The sequence below is a fragment of the Amblyomma mixtum genome, chromosome 2, assembly GCF_055824585.1.
Source record: "Amblyomma mixtum isolate Tamu chromosome 2, ASM5582458v1, whole genome shotgun sequence".
Classification (NCBI taxonomy): domain Eukaryota; kingdom Metazoa; phylum Arthropoda; class Arachnida; order Ixodida; family Ixodidae; genus Amblyomma; species Amblyomma mixtum.
Genome location: NC_143013.1, coordinates 132,614,363 through 132,635,511, shown reverse-complemented (window position 1 = coordinate 132,635,511; position 21,149 = coordinate 132,614,363). Strand labels below are relative to the sequence as shown.

General features: G+C 46.5%; 1 protein-coding gene across 1 annotated transcript in view; it reads right to left on the bottom strand.

The window, feature by feature from the left end:
* Window positions 1-21,149, bottom strand: part of LOC149360939 (endochitinase-like) — a 71,394-nt gene that overhangs the window by 35,614 nt on the left and 14,631 nt on the right. The window contains exons 3-5 of the mRNA XM_089569424.1: window positions 20,117-20,333; window positions 17,965-18,196; window positions 1,953-2,059 (exon numbers count right to left, since the gene is read on the bottom strand). Coding sequence (XP_089425550.1) covers window positions 1,953-2,059; window positions 17,965-18,196; window positions 20,117-20,333 — 556 coding nt within the window. The remainder of the gene's footprint in view (window positions 1-1,952; window positions 2,060-17,964; window positions 18,197-20,116; window positions 20,334-21,149) is intronic.

Below are 21,149 nucleotides of genomic sequence, written 5' to 3'. Positions count from 1 at the left end.
TCGAAATCATAGATTTCCTATACTGCTGTGCTCCTCGCAGAGACCACAACAGAGCGGCGGGAGTCGCTATCTACTTGCGCACAGGTCTCTCTGCAATACCAGTCGAAATGTTTGGCACGTCACATGAAGTTGGCGAACTGTGCGCCGCAAAGTTGCCCAACGGCTTGCTGGAATTAGCTGCCTACTTCGCCCCTACCGCACTCACGAAAGACGTCGTGCACTTCCTGCAACTCGCATTAACCGTCCATCGATCCACACCGATGTTAGTAGTGGGGGACTTTAATGTTGACATAAAGACAAACAGCAATTTCCTAACACTTATGCGGGAGAACATCCCGTTCCTCTCGCTCGTAACGCGTCCCACGGCTGTGACAACCTCGCGAGGCACTTGTATAGATCTCGTCTTTGAGAATTAAGCATTGGTGTACCAAGTCGAACATATATCAGTCTATTTCTCCGACCACAAACCTTCCTTCATGACTGTCAAGAACTGTTAGTGGAGTCTTTGTTAAAGGAATACGTGTGAAAAATAAAAAAAAAATTCTGTGATAGCGCATACATGTGTTGCTCGATTTCTTTGCCTCAATCTATCGAAAAGGTGAAACAGCTTATTTGCTGCGCTCAAATTTCGGATTAGGAAGTAACGTAATCGTCGGTAATTTTTTTTCCTTCAAAGCAGGTTTTTGTGCGTTAAAAATGTACCGATAGCTTCGATGACGTCATCATGCGCCCCCACTTAGCGTTCTGCGCTGCGGAGAAGCTTGAAGGGCGTCCGGATTTTAATCGGCGATTGCTTCACTATTTCAAGTGCTAGCCCAAAAAGAGCTCGCATGCTTTACCTTCAAGTTTCACACATTCGACCCTCTTAAGCTCGTTGATTTCTAAAACCTATGCAGTTTTCCTTTAATGCGGCTGACACCGTGCGGCCCAGAGGTGCCAGCCATTTGCGACAACTGATCAAGCTTTCCGTGTTTGAATTGAATTTATGTTTCGGTATCTCAGCGCCTGTCTGCAATTTGGGCTGCGCAATTAAACGTATGCTTAAGATATTCAAGCAGTGTCATAAATGAAATGAAATTTAAGCGCACACGAAAAACGCACACAAGAGGAGATACACACAGGACAAGCGCTACAAGCGCTACAAGCGCTTGTCCTGTGTGTATCTCCTCTTGTGTGCGTTTTTCGTGTGCGCTTAAATTTCATTTCATTTATAGCTATGCACCATCTAGCCCAAACTGAAGTTTTGTTAAGCAGTGTCATGTTTTCATTATAATGCCCACGCCAAAGTTCAAGAGCTGGTAGGATGTGTAGTTTTCTTTTCTAGGCATAGCCCCTGCAGAATAGTTCCGCCGGAGCCAGCGACCTCGCTTTAATATCTCGTGTAGTACACGTGCTGACAACACGCCTACCCTAAACTCGCCAAAGAAGAAAACGCTGCCAAACGATGCGTGCTTGGAGGTTCATATTTAAAAAAAAATTAAAAATTAAAACTCAGGCGCTTGTCGCTCCAGGCGTTGAATCGCTGGGACTGATTTTTTAATTTTTCGCATAATAGTGAAACTTTGCACTCTTTCTTTATCTGTCGAAGATTTTGATCTTTGCACATAGCAGCGAGGCATTTAGAGCAGTCGCAGTATAATCAAACCGTAGAATTAACAGCGAAGGGTCGAACACAATTGGCGCGAAATGGTTACCACCGCTTGCGCTCACCAAATAAGGATAGGTGGACGAACTCTTGTCCCAAAAAACCTACTCTCTTCACTGTAGTATAAATAATCGCTTTGGAATCAAGCACTACTTCGTTTCGCAGGAGCGAAATCTTGCGCTATTTTGGCGGCAATGCTTCTTGTTCACGGCATAATTTAAACGGCAGCCTTCACCTCCGGAGAGTACCACGGATTGTTCGCCGCGCTTCACACCATCGAGCCGGACCCGGGAATTAAGCGACTCACAGGAGGGCGAGGTATTCGTCAATGTCGTGGTAATAGGTCAGCGCCGGATCTGCCGGGACAACCAAGGTCAGCTGCTTGTTGTACTGCACGAAGAAGTCGTGGCAAATCTGCAACGCAGGGCGACAAACTATATTGACCAGCTGACATGCTGTTGACTCTGGGTGCGAGGACCATTCTCATTTTGAATGCTGTCAGTTGCAATTATTCGCAGCGTATTCAGCCCTTCAGTGCCCAGTAACATCAACTAGTGACATACAAAATTTACGTTACGTAAATAATTCCACATAAACCAATCCCCCAAAAATGTCATGTATGTTCCTGGTTTACCGGGCTGAGCGATGAAAATATCTGGCGTCACTCTGAGGAAGCGATGTTAAAGAGGGGACAAAAACGTACAGCTGGCAGCAAAAGTTTACTGGACGCGTGTTTTCGAATAAACCGTTACGGAGGGCAGTTCAGCCTACATACGTGCTTTGAAGGCGAAAACATAAATTTTTAAAATTTATATTTTCCCTTCTTTTCTAACGACACACCTACCCGCTAGCGTACACTCGTACGGCAACGCGTTCACCGCGTTCATCTTTATACACCAAGAAGCAACGTGGTTGTGTGGCCTATTCGAAAACCACAAAACCGCGCTGCTGCTTCGCGAATAAAGGTAAACCTACTGTATTCCTTGCCTTACGACTGCACGCCCATAGGACATTAAGGAATACGCTGTTTTGTGGCCCATGGCTAACGAGGTTGTTTCGCAATCTGTAAGTCCTTGGTTCAGTTCCTCGCACCTTCGGAAGAAATTTTTAGTGTCCGTCTGTCTACTCGTTTGTCCGTCTATTCGTCTGTCTGTCCGTCTATTAGTCTGTCTGTCTGTCTGTCTGTCTGTCTGTCTGTCTGTCTGTCTGTCTGTCTGTCTGTCCGTCTGTCCGTCTATTAGTCTGTCTGTCTGTCCGTCTATTTGTCTGTCTGTCCGTCTATTAGTCTGTCTGCCTGTCTGTCCATCCATTAGTCTGTCTGTGTGTCTGTCTGTCTATTAGTCCGTCTGTCTGTCTGTCCGTCTATTAGTCTGTCTGCCTATCTGTCCGTCTATTTGTCTGTCTGTCTGTCTGTCTGTCTGTCTGTCTGTCTGTCTGTCTGTCTGTATGTATGTATGTATGTATGCATGTATGTATGTATGTATGTATGTATGTATGTATGTATGTATGTATGTATGTATGTATGTATGTATGTATGTATGTATGTCTGCATGTCTGCATGTCTGTATGTCTATCTGCCTGTCCGTCTATTCATCCGTCTGTTTGTCCGTCTGTTTGTCCGTCCTTCCGTCCGTCCATCCATCCGTCTGTCTGTCTCAAGCCGGTTTTGTGGCAGGCTGCTCACCGTGTCAGGCGGCAACCCATTCAATCGTGAGAGGCTGCAGAGCAACCTGGGTTGCAGCCGAACCCAGGCAACTCAAGCCCCACCGATGGCAACCACCTGCCTTGTGCCACTGCTCATCTGCCCACCGGGTGATTTACTTGCGTAAGTATAGCCGGTTATAACCAGGCGAGAACCTGGGGTGGCAATTAGTTTGTATTGGAATGAACAGCAGCGGTTAGGAAGAGAGCGTGTTTCGAATGATGCCTGCACAGTAGCTAAACGGAAAAAGTTGGGGATCTAATTAGGCGGTAGACTGGTACCACAAAATAAGTCGTTGCTACACTCGGGAATTGAGGTCATGCTAGTTCACATATCCGCATTTGGCCTAATTACCGAAATCGACTGACATTTTTTCTTTGCCGATGACGCCATTGGAAGGTTTTGAGCACCACCCTTCCTGGACGCTGACAACGACACGAGTTTCGTTGCTGATTGGACATTCTTGGCCGCCGCGGTGGCTCAGCGGTTATGGTGCTCGGCTGCTGACCCAGAAGACGCGGGTTCGATCCCGGCCGCGGCGGCTAGAATTTCTTTGGAGGAGAAATTCTAGAGGCCCGTGTACTGTGTGATGTCAGTGCACGTTAAAGAACCCCAGGTGGTCGAAATTTCCGGAGCCCTCCACTACGGCGTCTCTCATAGCCTTAGTCGCTTTGGGACGTTAAACCCATAAACCAAACCAAACATTCTTGATGGAACAGCGCAAAACATCGGGACAAGAGACAAGCGCTGACTTACAACTGGTTTTTATTTCGAAGAAACATTGCTTCTTATACCTTCTTCACCCTCTCAAAAAGCACATGCGTCGCAACCATATCGTTCAAGCGTCCACAAAAAAGCATAAGACAAATAATCACAGATATTTATAAAAAATATCTGTGATTATTTGTCTTATGCTTTTTTGTGGACGCTTGAACGATATGGTTGCGACGCATGTGCTTTTTGAGAGGGTGAAGAAGGTATAAGAAGCAATGTTTCTTCGAAATAAAAACCAGTTGTAAGTCAGCGCTTGTCTCTTGTCCCGATGTTTTGCGCTGTTCCATCAAGAATGAATAACCAACATGCCCAAGCTGCTGTCCTGATTGGACATATAAGGCGTTCCCCTTAAATAAAATTACTGTATCGCTGCCGCGCGACCGAGTAGCCTGGTTATGATAGCAGCGGAGGAGCATGAACGTATAACTTAATACCACGAGACCCTTCTGGCAACGCACAGAAATACCGCACTTTCGCGTCCCTCATTTTTTTCACTCCCTTCGAGAGCAAAATAGTCCGCTGAAATTCTCTCACGTCAGCAAACGCATACCTCCCGGATATGTGTGTTACTTTCAGCATCATCACAGAGATGGCGCCACTATACCAGTCCAAGAAATTGGCGTTGGCGTTTGACGTCCGTTGCAAACAGCGAAGCTGTCACTGAATTTCTTGTAGCTGAAAAGGCAAGCGTTCGTCGTATTCTTAAAGATTTGTGCGCTGTACATGGAAGCTCTGCACTCAATAGAAGCATCGTTGGAAGTTGTGTCAAGCGTGTCAAATGGTCAAAAAGTGCCGAAACTGGTCTGTACGATCAAGCGCGGCCTGGGCGACCTGCCACGGCAACCAGTCCGGAGACGCTGGAGCGCGCCGACATCATCAACGTGGCTGACAGGCGTATACGGTTCGTTAGTTGGCTGATGAGCTGTCCGTAAGCAGATGAAGCGCGGCGGGAATAATCGAGACTGTGGGATATTCCGAGGAATGCGCTGGGTGGGTTCCACGATACCTAAACAGCTGAGCACAGAGAGAGCAAAGAAAAGTAATTTGTTCCAAGCTGCTGGAGCGTTTCCATGTCGAACAGAAGGTTGGTTTGGTTTATGGGGTTTAACGTCCCAAAGCGACTAAGGCTATGAGAGACGCCGCAGTGGAGGGCTCCGGAAATTTCGATCACCTGGGGTTTTTTAACGTGCACTGACATCGCACAGTACACGGGCCTCTAGAATTTCTCCTCCAAAGAAATTCTAGCCGCCGCAGCCGGGATCGAACCCGCGTCTTTTGGGTCAGCAGCCGAGCACCGTAGCCGATGAGCCACCGCGGCGGCCAAAACAGAAGGTTTTGTTGTCTCGGGTAGCGATCCGTGATGATACGCGGACTCATCACTTTGAGCCAGAAACCAAACGACATTTGATGGAATGGCGCCATCCAAGTTCGCCGAAAGCAAGAATGTTCAAGGCGACTGCGCTGGTCAGAAACATCATCGTTACTGTTTTTCTGGGACACTGATGGAGTTATTCTTGTTAATGTGCTGCCTAAGAGCGAGACAGTAAATTCGGACACACACATCAAAATCGTACAAAAACTAAAGCAGCGTTATCAGGGTGTCCGAAGTAACAGACAGCTACGGAGATTCTTCGCCTCCACAACAACGCTCGCCCTCACACCAGCCTGAGAATAAAAGAAGCGATCGCCAAATTTGGATGGACTGTACTGCCCCAGTCCACTTCACTTCACTTCAGTTCACTTCACTTTAATACCTTAAAGACCCTCGTTAGAGGGTATTACATAAGGGGTGGGGCACACAGAAATGAAAAACAGAATGACTCCTTACAGACCTGACTTAGCGCCGTCTGACTTTCATCTTTTCGGGCCCCTAAAAGATGCGCTTCGCGTATCCACATTTGAGGGCGACGAGAACGCCATTCGCGCCGTGAAAACATGGCTGCATGAGAATAAAAAAAACTGGCACAAAAGCAGGCATGCATGCCGGTGTTCCCAGGTCGACAAAGCCATGCAAGTGCACGGAGATAACATTGAAATATAATATGGATCCGACAGACATACGGCCGTATTACTTGTGAATATAACAACTTCTATTAACCGAAATTCGAGAAAAAAATGGAGGGCATTTCTTTTTGAAGAACCTTAGTACATATTGTTACGTAATTCGCCGAGTGAAGACCATATAATTTACGGTCCGCAAACCAGCCTGTGGGAAGAAGGTGCGCCTACACAGGCGAATTGGCGCGCCAATAGCCTCGACCAGACTGCAACCAACATCCTGACTCCGCTTGCCAGGCGCCATATGTTGACCATTGGCGCCCTCCATACGAGTGTTACCGCTGTGGCATGAACGGACATATATCCCTATACTGCCGTCGACGAGGCCCGATGAAACAACACCATCGCCCGTGGCCGAACACTTTTCTCGGCCCCGACGTTAAGTCCAGCACCCAACGGCAACATCCTCTTGTGGTAGCTACCGCGTGGCATCGCTGTGAAACGCCTCGCCTGCCTCTGACCGCAGCCTGACTCCACCACCTTCACGTCAACGACGATCACCATCCGCTCGACGCCGCTGTCCCCGTCCGGGAAGTTAGGCGGCGCGGCCGATGGAGGTGAGGTCACTGGCAAGTCGGTGTCATCAATACCTCTTCTCGTGTTCATGCTAAAGAACAAACTTGAGGTGCTTATCTCCAGAATTCGAGCTATGGGGTCAGCATACACCGGTGAGACAAATAGGTCTGATCTTTAAGAATAGTTTTGGGACGAAAAGTAATGTTCGGTCGAGATCAGGCTGCGTTGTTTCGGGGTGTTGGGGCATCCATTCTGTGACGGGGGCGGAGAGCTCAGCCCGGCCAGGACCAGCTTCTTTTTCCTCCCTGTTTCCTCCGCTTCGTCGTTGACACAAAGCACGTCGCAATATGTCAGCCAATGCGCCACGACTCCTTGTGCCTGATTTTGACGGAACAACAGGAGAGAGAATTTACTTTCTGAAAAAAAAAAGCAATTTAGCCCATCTGTACACTTGACAACTGCCTTTCTGGTTGCCCTTGTTTTCGGCGAGTTACTTGCTAATGTCCAGTTTATCGTAAATTCGCTAGAATATGCGTTTTCATGGGTTACTATCCGAGCAAAAAGAAAATGTATTCGACGCTTTTAAAAGGGAGGATTTATGGCGCTCCTCCTGACGCATAATGTGCAGCCTGAATTGTTAGCGTGTTTATCGGGCTAGTTGGTGATCCATGGCAAGGAAAGCTGGAAATACAGCGCGAAATTTAGAGGACAGCGGAAAGACAACGACAACCGCGCTAACTTCAGCTTAGTTCCGAAAGCAGGCTACATACTCGTACGGACTCAATGGGCGGGGAGGCACCTGAAAAAACTGCTGTGCTCGCATACACCGCAAAGTACAAAATCAATCTGACATTACATGAGACAGCCAATGTAAGGACAATTTCATACACAGGAAAAAGTTAATGCAGAGCCAAAAGGGCGTTTAAAAGGTCAAAAAGGGCGATACGAAACAAAGGGTTCTTCAAGTTCTGAATTAAGAAGGCAAAAAGGCAGACATCGAAAAACGTAAAATCTTGAAAGCTCCGAAGAAGACAGCACTACGAAATTACTCCGTTAACATGAGGCTGAAATAAATTTGCGTTTTGTTAAAGCTATCGAGGAGTGCTGACAATCTTTTCCTAATCTCAAGATATGGATGGCTTCTGTTATTTCACCAGTGATTTTATGTAGAGACTTTGGGAGAACAGTGCATCCACCGAAAAATGGACACAGGAACATGTGGGACATTTTAGGCAATGCGCTTCCCGTTTGACCCGCCGAGATGGCTGAGAGGTTAGGGCCCTCAGTTACTGAGCTGGAGTTCCCGCGTTCGAACCCGGCCGCGACGGCCGCATTTCGATGGGGGCGAAGCGAAAAGACGGCCGTGTGCTGTGCGATGTCAGTGCACATTAAAGTGACACTGAGGAGAAATTGAAGTTGGCTTGTGACGATGAATACCAGCTCCTAAACATAAAAACACCACTATTTCAGAAAACAAAGCCCTTCTAGGAAAGGGCAAGAACTAATATACAGGTATCGCCGCCACAGGCCAATCTCGCAAGTACTTACAAGAGTGATAATGAAATAGGAAAAAAAAGGAGCCACAGATCTCTGAGGCTGAAAAATGTGCTTGAAGGCTACTTGTTTGATCGATATTGAAGTACAGAAGTTTTTTTTTTTTGAAACAACCAGTGCACTTTTATCGCACGAAGAAGAAACAAAAAAGATAACCTGAAATTTGGAAATCAAAGAAAACCTGCATTTGGCGGCGCAACAGGCGGCTTGAAGAGTTTCGCTCTGCATGCCCGCATAGTTTAGTTATGCGCCTCGACTTAGAAAAGCGGAGCAGCAGAGGACCTCCAAGTGTCTTGAAACTTGGAAAAAACCACCTAGGCGCAAATAATTTCACAAGGACAAGAAGAGGCGAGGAGACAACGGTCTCTTTTTGTCCTTGTGAAATTATTTGCGCCTAGGTGGTTTTTTCCAAGTTTCAAGATGCAAAACAAACTGCTCCGTCAGCATGCCTTACTGACCCCCAAGTGGCTCTCTGAGTGGTCCTCAGATAAAGTTCTTGCAATAGCACGCAACTGCGACAAGGGAAAAGAGCTGTGTGCAGCCAATGTTCATGGCGGTTCCACGTTAGCAAACGCACCGCTCGGTGCGTTCGCTTAGTCAACGTACCAAGACGCTGGGCTCATAAACAGCCCTACGAGTATTATTATTACAGCATTTAAATATATGCACACGTACCACTCGCTACACATCAGTCGTGACGACGGCTTGGTTGTGACAGCGACGTAGCCGACTCATCGGCGCTATAGGACTTGCTTGCCAGACTCGCGGCCTCAGCCCTCAAAAGAATCGCACGCTGTGTGGAGTTGAAGTCAGTGAATGCAGACCGCGGTTCTTCAGGAGAACTTCGTGGCCGGAATCGGGAACGGGGTCCACCGTAACGGTGGCGCAAAAGTAAACGAAGCGATGAAGGCTGATAGAGGCCTTCAATGTCCGGCAGGCAGTAGTTTTCATTTCGGCTGCTGCACAGCGCTCGCTACCAGCGATAACGGAGCCCTCATTTCCGGTTCCGCCGCTTTATGCCACTGTTCTCCCATTCGTCATCAGAGACTCCCTAGTTTGAATCGTAGCGGCGGGAAAAAGTTTTTCAACTTCGGAAGTGGACGAGGAATCAGCCATCGCACTCGCCATATCAGATCATGATTGCGGGGTCGTTGTCAGTGACTCGCGCACGTCCATACAGAATTACGCCAAGGGGTGAATATCCGTGGAAGCCTGCCGAATAATCAAGAATCTGAAACGCTCACCGGACAACAAGGTCGCGCTAGTTTGGTTCCCCACACAAATGGGGGACGTCTCTTCGCATTTCACCAACCTCAACGAGGTTGCTCACTCCGCCGTACGTGGTCTCGCAAACCGTGCCGCAGAGAGCCATGGTGAAGACGGGGGGAGAGACAGGGTGAGAAACTTCGATGACTTAACCAAAGCCTTCTACCCGTTCCGCCGGACTCTCCCTCCGCCTAACAGCAAGCTATGCAGAGCTCAGACAGTCGCCTAGAGGCAATAAACAACAAACACGCACCAGAACCCGGTGCAGTACAACAGGATATACCCCGAAATATATAAAAACAACACGTGCACGGTCTGCAAGACAGACGTAGCGGCACTTAAACACATAAGCTGGGAGTGTAAGGCCCAACCAACTGGCATTAATCCTGGAACCCTCTCGTCGAGGTGGTCCGCCGCTCTGCGCAGCTCCAGCCAAGTCTCCCTTTTCTCCCATCCTATTGGGTCGGTATCTCTCTTCGCATGCAGGAGCCTGGAGAGTCCTCGCCCAGGATGACGCTAGTTGCACAGGAAAAGATATGCCCATTTGTCGAAATAGTGCTTAGAGAACTGAAACTGGCTTCCCTGCCCACCCTCCTCCTCCCTTTTGTCAGGTTTCTGCTTCTAGGACTCCTTTCATAGCTGTTTTCCCATGAGGTTCTGCACGAACTTGCGACAGCGACAAAATCGATTTTTAGCGCATGAACATTTTAGACATGGATCTTTCTAGAATAACGAAAGCCGCAACAACAATAACGAAGAGCCCAGTAGCAAAAGCCAGCCAGAGCCTGTTTTCCCTCACTAGCAGACTTAGACGAGTTAGGCTCGTCATACGCCGACTGTCATTTCTGGCTCCTGCCGAGCCCAGCTTGTCGTGTGTTCTGGCAGTCGGTGCCTAGACTGGTTTAAGGCAAGTGGGGCTCGCTGAAAACTACTTTCTTTTTGGTTTGAAAAAAGATGGTAGCACGGGTACAGTTGACCATTGCGGTACCATTTCCAAATAAAAATGCGGCAGTTAGGAGTTATTGCATTATTGCCATATTAAACCTCTATGCTTACAGACTGCTGCGCGTGTATACAGTTGAGCAAAAGCGCCATATTGACACCATTTCCTCTCTGGCTCCTTTGCATCAGTCCGATTCACCATATCCGCATCGCCACAAACCACAATGGGTTTTACCATTTACAAGAACTAGCTACGGTCGTCAAAGAATTAACTACCAACTACCGTATTTACAAAACCAGTTAATTGAAGCAGACGTAAACCTCCGTGAAATCACCATCTCCTCTCTGCGTAGCATGATTGTTAATTTGGTTAAACGCTAATACATCAACTCCTCCTGCTTTATGAATTGCTCTCCACTCTTTTTGTTATTTGATGACTGGCCGTCTACTGTGCTCATACCCCTTATTCGTTGCTGATACCCCTTGTTGATTTATGCTTATTCTGTTCGGTTATAGACATTGCTTATATTGATGTTTTTATTCATGTATGACGATGTTCAATTTAGTTCCTCGTTTTCTGTCACTGCCGTCTGAACAGGAGAGGAGAACTCCGTCAAGCGGATAGCAGCTTTTTTTCTCCCCTCCTCCATCAAATTGTATTTGATTTGGTGGAAATAAAGTATTATTATTATTATTATTACTAATTAAATAGAGTGTAAGGAGTAGGGAAAAACGGTCAGCTACGAAATGTCTACTCACCGAGTAACGGCAAGAAAGAGAGTCTATTACTAGGACCACAGAGATTTAAGTTGCTAATGATGTGATCTCTACATCTGCGTACGCAACAGTTACCATTGGCACGACTGCCGTCCAGAATACCGGTATTCGAGGGTGTCGTCTACTAATCTGGGCTCGTCGCAGAAACTGAACTAAATTCCACTGTTGCCAACTGACGAGATATCGATTTGCCAAACTTTATATCCACTAACAAATTCTTGAAGTTGGGTTTTCAAAGTGGTTAGAAGAACTTGTTGTTGGGCTAGTTGGTAGTTATTCATCATTAAAATCAAAGGCGCCAAACCATACACACACACACACACACACACACACAGGAGAAGAAAGAAAGACGAGACAGAGCGCCTCGTCTCAAAGTGGTTGCACAAGATTGTATATTGCAGTAAAAAAAGCAAGCGCGAATACTAGTTTGGTTCTTCAGTAATTTAGCCTTAAAAGGGTGAACTGTTACAGTGGTCGCAGGGCGAGAGGAAATGTTCTGCGCACTGATGATGCAAAGTCTGTTTTCCTACTCCAGAGCATTCAGTGGCTCGTAATTTTTTTTCTTGGTGTGATATATGGATCACCGATGAATAGTTATTTTCTACTCTGTAAAAAAAATATCCCTGGTTCTTTCCCGTGTCCTCCGCATACTGTTTTGGTAGAACAGCCTTTTGTGCTGAACCGCATGCTGTGCTGGAAGAATACATTCTCCAGCGCTATCTCAAATAGCGCAGGAGCATAGCGCTGTTGCGCCCACACGTGCGACACCTAGAGACTCCGACCTACAACAGACCCTACTCTCTACGTCCCACTATCTTCTACGCATACTCAACGGCTTTGAGAAGCCTCGTGATAAATATATTAACAAAAGCAGTCTACAGTTAAGGCAGAAAGCTGGGCTAGTTGGTGTTAGGATGGAGAGGACATAGTAGTAGCGCTAAAAAAACAAGGACGACAGGGTAGAGAAAGACAACACAGGCGCTAGACAACACACTAGCGCCTGTGTTGTCTTTCTCTACCCTGTCGTCCTTGTTTTTTTTTAGCGCTACTACTATGTCCTCTCCAGTCTACAGTGCAAAGGTGCTTTCCAAGCGTCAACATTGTACCACTTTTAGTGGTTGGCTCTGCTTCATTTGGAGCGGAGATGTGCAATGCAAACTCGTTACCGCCGTTGCAGAATCTTTAATGCGTTCGTCTGGTGAGCGCGATCGTGCTCAGCAGCCGACCACCTCGTGGACGCGGTATTGAGTGGAAAAGACAGAACTGTGCTGTGCTATGTCAGTGCAACAAGAACCCCTGGAGGTCTCAGTCAATTCAGGGAGCTTAACGACATGGTCTCTCATAGCTCAGGTGCAACTTTGGGACATTAGAACTCGCACGTCATGACATAACTTACCAGTCCTGTTCAAGCTTATTTGAGCAAACGCATGTCTTCGCTGAACGTTAGCCATTGAGCGCGTTACTTCGTGTGCACGGCTATTTTCAACCCGCTAAAAAAGCGGTGCCACATTGACAGACAGTAAAATTAACTGCTAACAAACTTTTTGTAATAAGGGAGCAATTACTCATTGGCATCCACCCGAGCGCAGCCATACGGCTACAAAGGAAAGCTGTACAGCTTTCTCAGAAACTTCGTAGGTTAAGAAAAATTCGTCCTGGTCCGGGGTTCGAACCCAGGACCACCGCTACACCGGAGCAGTCGCTCTGCCAATTGAGCTAACCAGGACGGCAAGCTTATGGTAGGACGAGAGCGAATTGATCAATAACTCGAAGTGGGAACTGCGTTGGTCGAATGTTTTAGGGGAATCCCCCAAGGTGGAGTAGATTTGTAATAAGGGAGTAATTACTCATTGGCATCCACCCGAGCGCAGCCATACGGCTACAAAGGAAAGCTGTACAGCTTTCTCAGAAACTTCGTAGTTAAAGAAAAATTCGTCCTGGTCCGGGGTTCGAACCCAGGACCACCGCTACACCGGAGCAGTCGCTCTACCAATTGAGCTAACCAGGACGGCAAGCTTATGGTAGGACGACAGCGAATTGATCAATAACTTGATCAATAACTACTCCACCTTGGGGGATTCCCCTAAAACATTCGACCAACACAGTTCCCACTTCGAGTTATTGATCACATTTTTATACAGTAGTGGAAACAAACATCAACACTGATGGTTTTGAAATTTGGTCATTGGCTAGGAAGTTCCGTTAAATTACTACTCGTTGAGAATAGAATACGCAGAATAGTCATTACACACGCTTAATTTCTTTATTATGCGACTGTCTCTGTGTGTAGTGGCACAACCACATGGCTGAAGACAAATCAGATTAACGGAGCTTGAGTGTTTTGGCACATAAGCGCAGACAATACATTTTTAAACAATAGGGGAAACAAATATCCACACTGATGATTTGCAAACTTAGTCATTGGCTAGGAAGTTCCGATCAATTACTATTCGTTGGTACAAGAATACGCAGAATAGTTATTACACCGCTTAATATTTTATTGTGCGACTGTGTCTCTGTGTAGTGGCACAAGCAGATGAAAAATAAAAATTATCCCCTTGAGATCTGCCTTATGCTGACCGTTGATAAGTTAGAAGAGCAAACTGGTCCTGAGACAAGGTTTCATTGCGTCAATGGCGGCAAGGTCGCTTCACTTAAGAGGTCTGTCACTGAAAAACGCCCAAAGCTATCGGGTTGAAATGAAGATAGCTGCTTTTCTTTGCACTATTACTATCTTGTTAATGGTAGTTTTAGTGAATGGGTTCCAAATAACATAGACATCTGCAGAATTAGTTTTCCATGCCAGTAGGCGGACAGAAGGAGAAGAAAGTTTCAAAGCTGTCCTCAGAAAGAAGGACTTGCGACTAGCCTTAGCTACTACACAGTCAATGTGCCAAGCCCAAGTCAGGACAATAACAATCCAGAGTCTGAGATACTCAAAACGGGTTAGTTCGGAAAGAAATAGGTTATAAAAGCGTATGAAAACTTAGGCTTTCGCTTCTAGTGCTAATAGACATAAAAATAGTCTTCTGAAATTTTACGGACGTTTTCAAAACTATGCACCACCCAACAAGTTGACTCAAAGCAACATTCAGCAACTCCTGGTCAGTGTTGTTTTATCTTCCGCACAACAATAGACAGTCAACAGAATGAAGCTTGACCTTAACGGGAATACCATCCAGCACACATTAATAACCAGATGAAAAGAAAAGGTATGAGGACCGAGCCCTGGGGGATGCCAGAGTCGATTGAAAGTCGATCTGAATGGTCATCATTTAGAAGTAACAAATTGTGCCTGGTTCTCAATATGCGCTATAAATTTAGTCAACAATCATATCACCTTGCTGATTTATAAAGTAGTTTTTGGTGAGAGACTTTGTCGAAGCAGTCGAAATGTCCACAAATACAGCTACTATTTGTTACTGATCATTAAGTGGTTTCGCACAGTCATCCATTGACAGAACCAGTCGGAAACATCTAGAGTAGCTTTTTGAGAACCATGATAACGCTTTGTAAGAATATTCTATTTGTCCAAAAGTTTTGAGAAATGATTATGAATGATGTGTTCGAAAAGTATGGATATCGTTTATATTAAGGAAATTGGGCGAAATGTTTGACTGCAGTAGGAGACGTTATCTACGCTTAGCTTATCGTAGATTAGCTGTGCCTTGGCGCCCTCCTCTGTCTTATTCGGAACTTTTCCACAATTGTGTCCTTATTTGCCGAACAGGTTTGGAAAAGTTTTCAAAAGGGTGTTTTTGAGTTTAAGTCATGATCGTAATATCGATATTTTTTCATGAAAGTCGGGGAGCTCTAACCTTATTGGTGGCACCTTGCTTAGTTCCTTTTTATCAAGCCTCTAGTCGATTCGTTCGTTCATTACTTTTGCCCTTCTTGGCTTGGCACCACGATAGGCTCCACTGTACCGTAAACCGTCCGGTTATTCCACCTGTCTGTTTGTTAGGAAAGGTTGTTATGGACCGCCGATATGGTATGCTATAGCAATGGAGACAAGTAAAAGAAGTGACTGCGTTTTCTTTATTCTTTATTCGAACAATACCTGCAGCCCCACTAGGGCATTACAGCGGGGGGCACGAAACATCATAAAACAAATCCACAGTTTTGCGGCAAACTACGTCTTCTGGTAATACGTTTCAATCGTTTATGTACGCGGGAAAAAATGATTGTTTAAGCAAATTAGTGCGGCCTTGGTATGGACGAATCTTCAATTTTTTGTCATTTCGAGACGAAACATAATGCGGTTCTTTAAAACAGCGCAAAAGACAGGGACACAGATCGAAAAGACACACACAGCGCTGTTTCTATCTGTGTCCCTGTCTTTTGCGCTGTTTTAAAGAATCATGGTTCACCAACTAGCCTGCACGTCTACCCTTATAATGCGGTTGTTGCAAGTAATTTGATGCAGTGATTCCCGTTTTACTGTGAAAAACGCTAAGGAACAATTTAAGCTTCAGATTTTTGCGCCCTTCATTTAGAGGGTACCAGCAGAGTTCACGTTTCATATTGGTAGTGCTGAGAAATCGATGAAACTTGCCCGTAACAAAACGAGCAGCAACAGATTGTATACGCTCAGTTGCGTCAAGATGCACACGATGGAACGGCTCCCACACAGGGCAGGCATACTCTAATATCGGCAGGACGTATGCCTGATACGCCGCCTTTTTCACTTCCATAGAGGCGTTCTTTAAATTCCGTTGCAAAAATCTCAGAGCTCTTCCCGCCTTAGTGGATATATTATGTATATGCGGAGCCCACGTTCCATATTCAGAAAACGTTGCACCCAGATATTTGTAACTCGCTTCGTTTTTTACAATTTCCAGCATATATCTCTTAGAAAGTTCGTTTCGTTTCCTTGTGAAGCTAACTTGAACACACCACATTTCATGCTGTTCGGAAACAGAGAATTTTCCCGACACCACTGTTCTATATGGAAGATATCGTCCTGGAAATGTGTAGAATACGTCTCATTTCTCACAACAGAATACAAAACACAGTGATCGGCATGCAGTCGCATTTTAGAGACTAGTCCATTTGTGGAACCTGTCTTATTTCTCACGACACAATGCAAAACACAATAATGGGCATACAGTCGCATTTTAGAGGTTATTCAGTTTGAAATACCGTTAAGAAAAACAAGAAAAAGCAACGGACCCAGAACAGACGCCTGGGGGACGCCAGATGTAACAGATACCAAACTCGAGCTAGTGCCATTTAATACCACCTTCTGTTTTCGTGAAGATAAATAATCTGCAATCCATGCGATAATAGTGTCATCAAATCGTGTTCCATTTCCATGTTGCCACATTTTGAAACTTGTAGTTATTGTGTGTTGTATTACTTTATTTGTATTCTACTGAGTGCCTCCTGCTAACTATTGTATAACGTTTTTCTTCTGTCATTTTTTTGTTCTTTTGTGTGTTTTTTTGCGCTGTTCTCTAACTTCTATGTACTGCCCCACTCACACAATGCTCCAATGTAAAGGAGCCTGTGAGTAACTTGAATAAATAAATAAATGTTGAGATTTTCCAGTTCTGTATTAGGACTGAATGCGAGACCTATCGAAAGCGTTCTGAAAATCCGTAGTGTCCGTAGTGTGGGCGCTGCTCTACTCCATGACGCAGTGGAAACGTGAACATCCTTTAGCCTGTCCTGAAAGTTAGGCGGATTAATGCTGAGTAAAAGAAGGCAGATGCTGACGGTGGTAGAGCAGGTGATGTGCTCCTCCTGAGAGGGCTCGAGAATTTAGAGCCGACAGTAGCATGAAGGGATATTCGCAATGTTGGCGGAAGTGTTTATAGGCTCGCGCAGTCTCTGTCAGAAAGTGAGGTGGCTTCAGGAAAAGCGATGTTCCAAAATTTCTGTAGAATGAAAGATCTTTGATTAGGTCACGAAATAAGCAGTTCCAAACAAGGAGACAACCACTGCTTCGTGTTAACCTAGTTGCAAAACGGTTAATGCAGACTTCACAGCAATATGAACTTCCAAGATGTAGTGTTTAGTGAAAGAACCATCACACCCTGATGTGCAGGACATGCACCTACGACGCCAGTTTAGACACCTAGCGGTAATGTGCAAGCTTTCGCCTACAATGTGGTGGCTATCTTCCGTACTGTAGACAGCAAGAAAATGCTTAAATCAATTTACCTAACTTTGTAATGAACGTGTCATGCTTAATTTGCGACGTGAGCTGACTCCTGTTTTGTTGAAAAAACAGAAGACCATCTCCATAAAACCACCACCGCGTATATTTTGCTCCTTCTTTCCGATACACGCGCACAACATGCGCGCGTGTCCATTCTGTTAGGCTTGTATGGTATGCTGTCGACCCAAAGCTTCTTTTTAACGGACCGCCAGGCAAATACAGTTTGGTTTAAATGATGTAGTGATTCCATTCGCATTTTTTTATTCTTCGCCCTTGGTCATCACGTGTGGCGAAGAAAGCGCTGTTGTCGTCTCGAATCTTGTACTATGTTTTGCGCTGTGATTTCTAAATGTAAGCTGACATGTTACCACATCACAGGGCTCTAGCCTAAAACGAGCAGCGAACGGGAGCCGTGGCTTCGCGTGAGGCAATGACCAAGGGCGCGAAAGTAGAAGAAAAACGAGTGGCATTAGAGCCATTTTAAAAAATGGCAGAACCATTTCATTAAACCGTCCCCGTGTTAAGATTGCCGCACGCATGTGCGGGGTTCCGAGGAAAAGGGCGCACCTGCACGAAGACGCGCACGTTGCGGACCGCCTGGTCGGCGGAGATGCGGTGCATGGCGACCGCTTCGCCCAGGTCGAGCACGGCGCCGTCGAACTCGTGCAGCTTGAGGAAGCTGGTGAACTGCAGCAGGAACTGGTGCCGCGCGTCACCGGGTGCGTGCAGCACGCTGGCCAGCACACGGGTGCCCACGCCGCCCAGGCCCCGGCCGCTGAGGCGCACGTGCAGGGTCATCCTGGGCGCCATTGGCTGCCAATGAGGAAGGCTGTGCAACGCTAGCTTGAGCCATTAGCTGGAAGAAGAAAGGCTGCTCGGCTGCGTTTTTTTTCACTCTTTGTATTTTCAGAAGCTAGGCATTCAGCCACAGGACTACTTCGAAGGGGACACAACCAGACCTTCACGACATAAACATAGCCACCGCATCAGGCCAATATTTTCCGGCACGAATTTCTGCGAATATTCATTTTTCCCAAAAACAATATCCGACTGGAATTCTCTACCTAATGACTCACCTCTCCTGTCTTCAACTATTTGAGAGCCTACATATCTGAGTGTATGGCTAGAAATGATGATTATTTATTAAGACTGCATAGTGTGCTTCTTTGTCTATGTGCCCGTGTTTGGGGCATGTACTCTCACATAGGAAAACTTCTATTTGCTCTGTAACCTTCTTTATTTATGCTATTATGCTTTCTTGTCGTGATTTGTAACTTCACCATTGTTGCTGATCCTAAGGAATAGTACTTACTAACAAATGTATGTACCCTCTCCTGCTTGGACCGATTCGGTCTGCAGTATTCTGCAAATAAATAAATTAATAAATAAATGCCGCCAATCAAGGCCGCTAGCGGAAGTGGAAATAAATGCTAAGCTGCCCATGACAGTCTCTTCTGTGCCTGCTTGGCAAAGTACTGTGCAGAACAAATTTGCCCTGTACTGCAGCTTGCAGGCAGGGTGGGCACAAAAAACTTGTAAAATAAGGTTCACCACAAAATTCTCCCTCATACTATCGACAAGACAATGACTACAGCAATTGTTTGCGGACCCCATGACCGGCATCCGTCGCTGATGCTGCATCGTGATGCCTGTTCTGTGAGGATGGATGAATACCGCATTTGTGCGTGGCGCCTTCAAAACCGACATGCTCTCGCGTTTGTGACGAACAGCAGTAAAAACTTGCCACTGCCTAGAAACTCTGCGGCCGTGCTGATGAGAGATGGCGGTAGTTTTTTCTAAACCCTGATGATTCGAACCTCACAACGACCGTGTAAGTCGGCCAACACGCGGGTTTGACGGCGGAACTTTAAAGGGAGCGGACGTTCAGCAGCTGTAGCTCTGTGCGACATACCGGAAGCATATACGAGTACACAACATGGACATGGCGGCTGGAGACTCTGCTAAAGCGGAAAAAGAAAAGTAGAATGGGCAATTGACGCCTTAACCGAAAGCACCGTCAGTGCCGGCCTGGTGACGTCACTGCTCGTCCGGTGACATCACTTCCTTCGAGACAATGGGAGTGCTCCGGTCTGGTGACGTCAGCTCCCTCCAGCCGAAAACAATTTCAGTTTCCAACAACGCAGTTTTTTCCCGAAGACGCTTGAAATGATGTCGCATTACAAAGGTCGACAGGGCAAGGTCAAGTCAATAGGGAGTTTTAGAACAGGGCACCCTTTGGTTAAGGGGATAGGGAAATTGCTGGGTGGCAGTGCGCAGGCGTTGGACAGTTAAGCTCATAGAGTTACTGTTCTCCGGATGCGCGCAGGCGCACTGCTATCTCCCTATTCTCCTAACCGATAGGGTCTCGCTGTTCTAAAAGTCTCTCATGAGTGCTGCTAGGACCACATATAGCGCGGAGAAAAGCGGCAGACCTACAAAAATTTTCATGATCATTTCATTTGTTGGGAAAAAATCAGCTATTACTGTTCTGTTTTATTTTTGATTTTTCTCAAGGCCGCAGAGTTGTTTCTCCCCAACCTTTGCACGGTATTTTCTGAGACAGCTAAAGTACTCCCTGCTGATGCTGCCACCGAAGCGTTTGCGTTATACATTTTGATTTGCTCAATTTCTAATTTGGACATTGTCAAATTACCTGAACCCTCATGGCGCTAAAATGCACGCCTGTGTGCGCCACTTTTGAGGTATTTTGTATACGCACCCGACGTTGGCGCTGCGCAGCTGCCGCAGTGCGGGCAGCTGGGTCACCAGCTCTCGGTCGTCCAGCGCGCGCACCCTCAGGTCTCCGTGCACGGTGACCCAGTCGTAGACGAGCGCAGAGCACAGCTGCGTCGGCACGTTGGCCACCGTGTAGCCACCGCCGCTGCGCGGGTACATGCACCACATCGGACCCGTGTCAGCCAGCTTGGGTGGAGGCTCTGCGGACAGACCCCCCCACCCCCAGACAGCTCACATATCGGCCACGGTGTGATCCGACAGCGAGATGAGAGCCCTGTCCGTAGTGCTTCGGTTAACTTCATACGCCGGTATTCTTACGTACCGCCGCACAGTAATTTAATAACTATAAGTTTCACTTTGTATTGCTGTGGCGGTAGCGGCTACGAGCATGACTCATCGCAGTTCGAGCTACTGAAGCCGTGCTCGTGTCTCCGCACGTATTAATGCGTTTAGGAATACGCGGTATGTTTTAAAAGAAGGCGAGACACAACAAGAGGTCTCCAGTGAGAAACAAACGCCGTTTTCTGAGATTATTACTTATATTAGTAGAAAAAAGCCACGGCAGAGGGCGGCGGGTCTGCGAGTAACAAATGAACTGAAGCCTGCTTTGATAACAGTTTGTGGTAAATCTTTAAAGGCGCCAGCCGGATATATAACGGGAATGGTAGCTCTTCAAATGCAACGGCAAAATATCTCCAGCACACAGGAGGCTATAATGACGAATGATATTATCTTATTATAATATGTTAAGCTACGACTGCCCAAATCGCATTAGTGGAAAAAATAGAATTTCATCGCCAGCTTACAAAAACAGGTGGGACAACTGGTTGCGCCATCTCTGAGGCATTTTAATGCTGAGGCGAACAAGAAGCGAGGCTCTCCGCCTTCTCAATGACCTGCCTTTCTCGAAACCATGCGACCACCCCCGGATCCAGGCTGGCATTTAGGAAATTATTCATCGGCTATCCGGATCCTCCCCGGAGGAATTGACATCGGCAGCCACATCGACCAAGAGC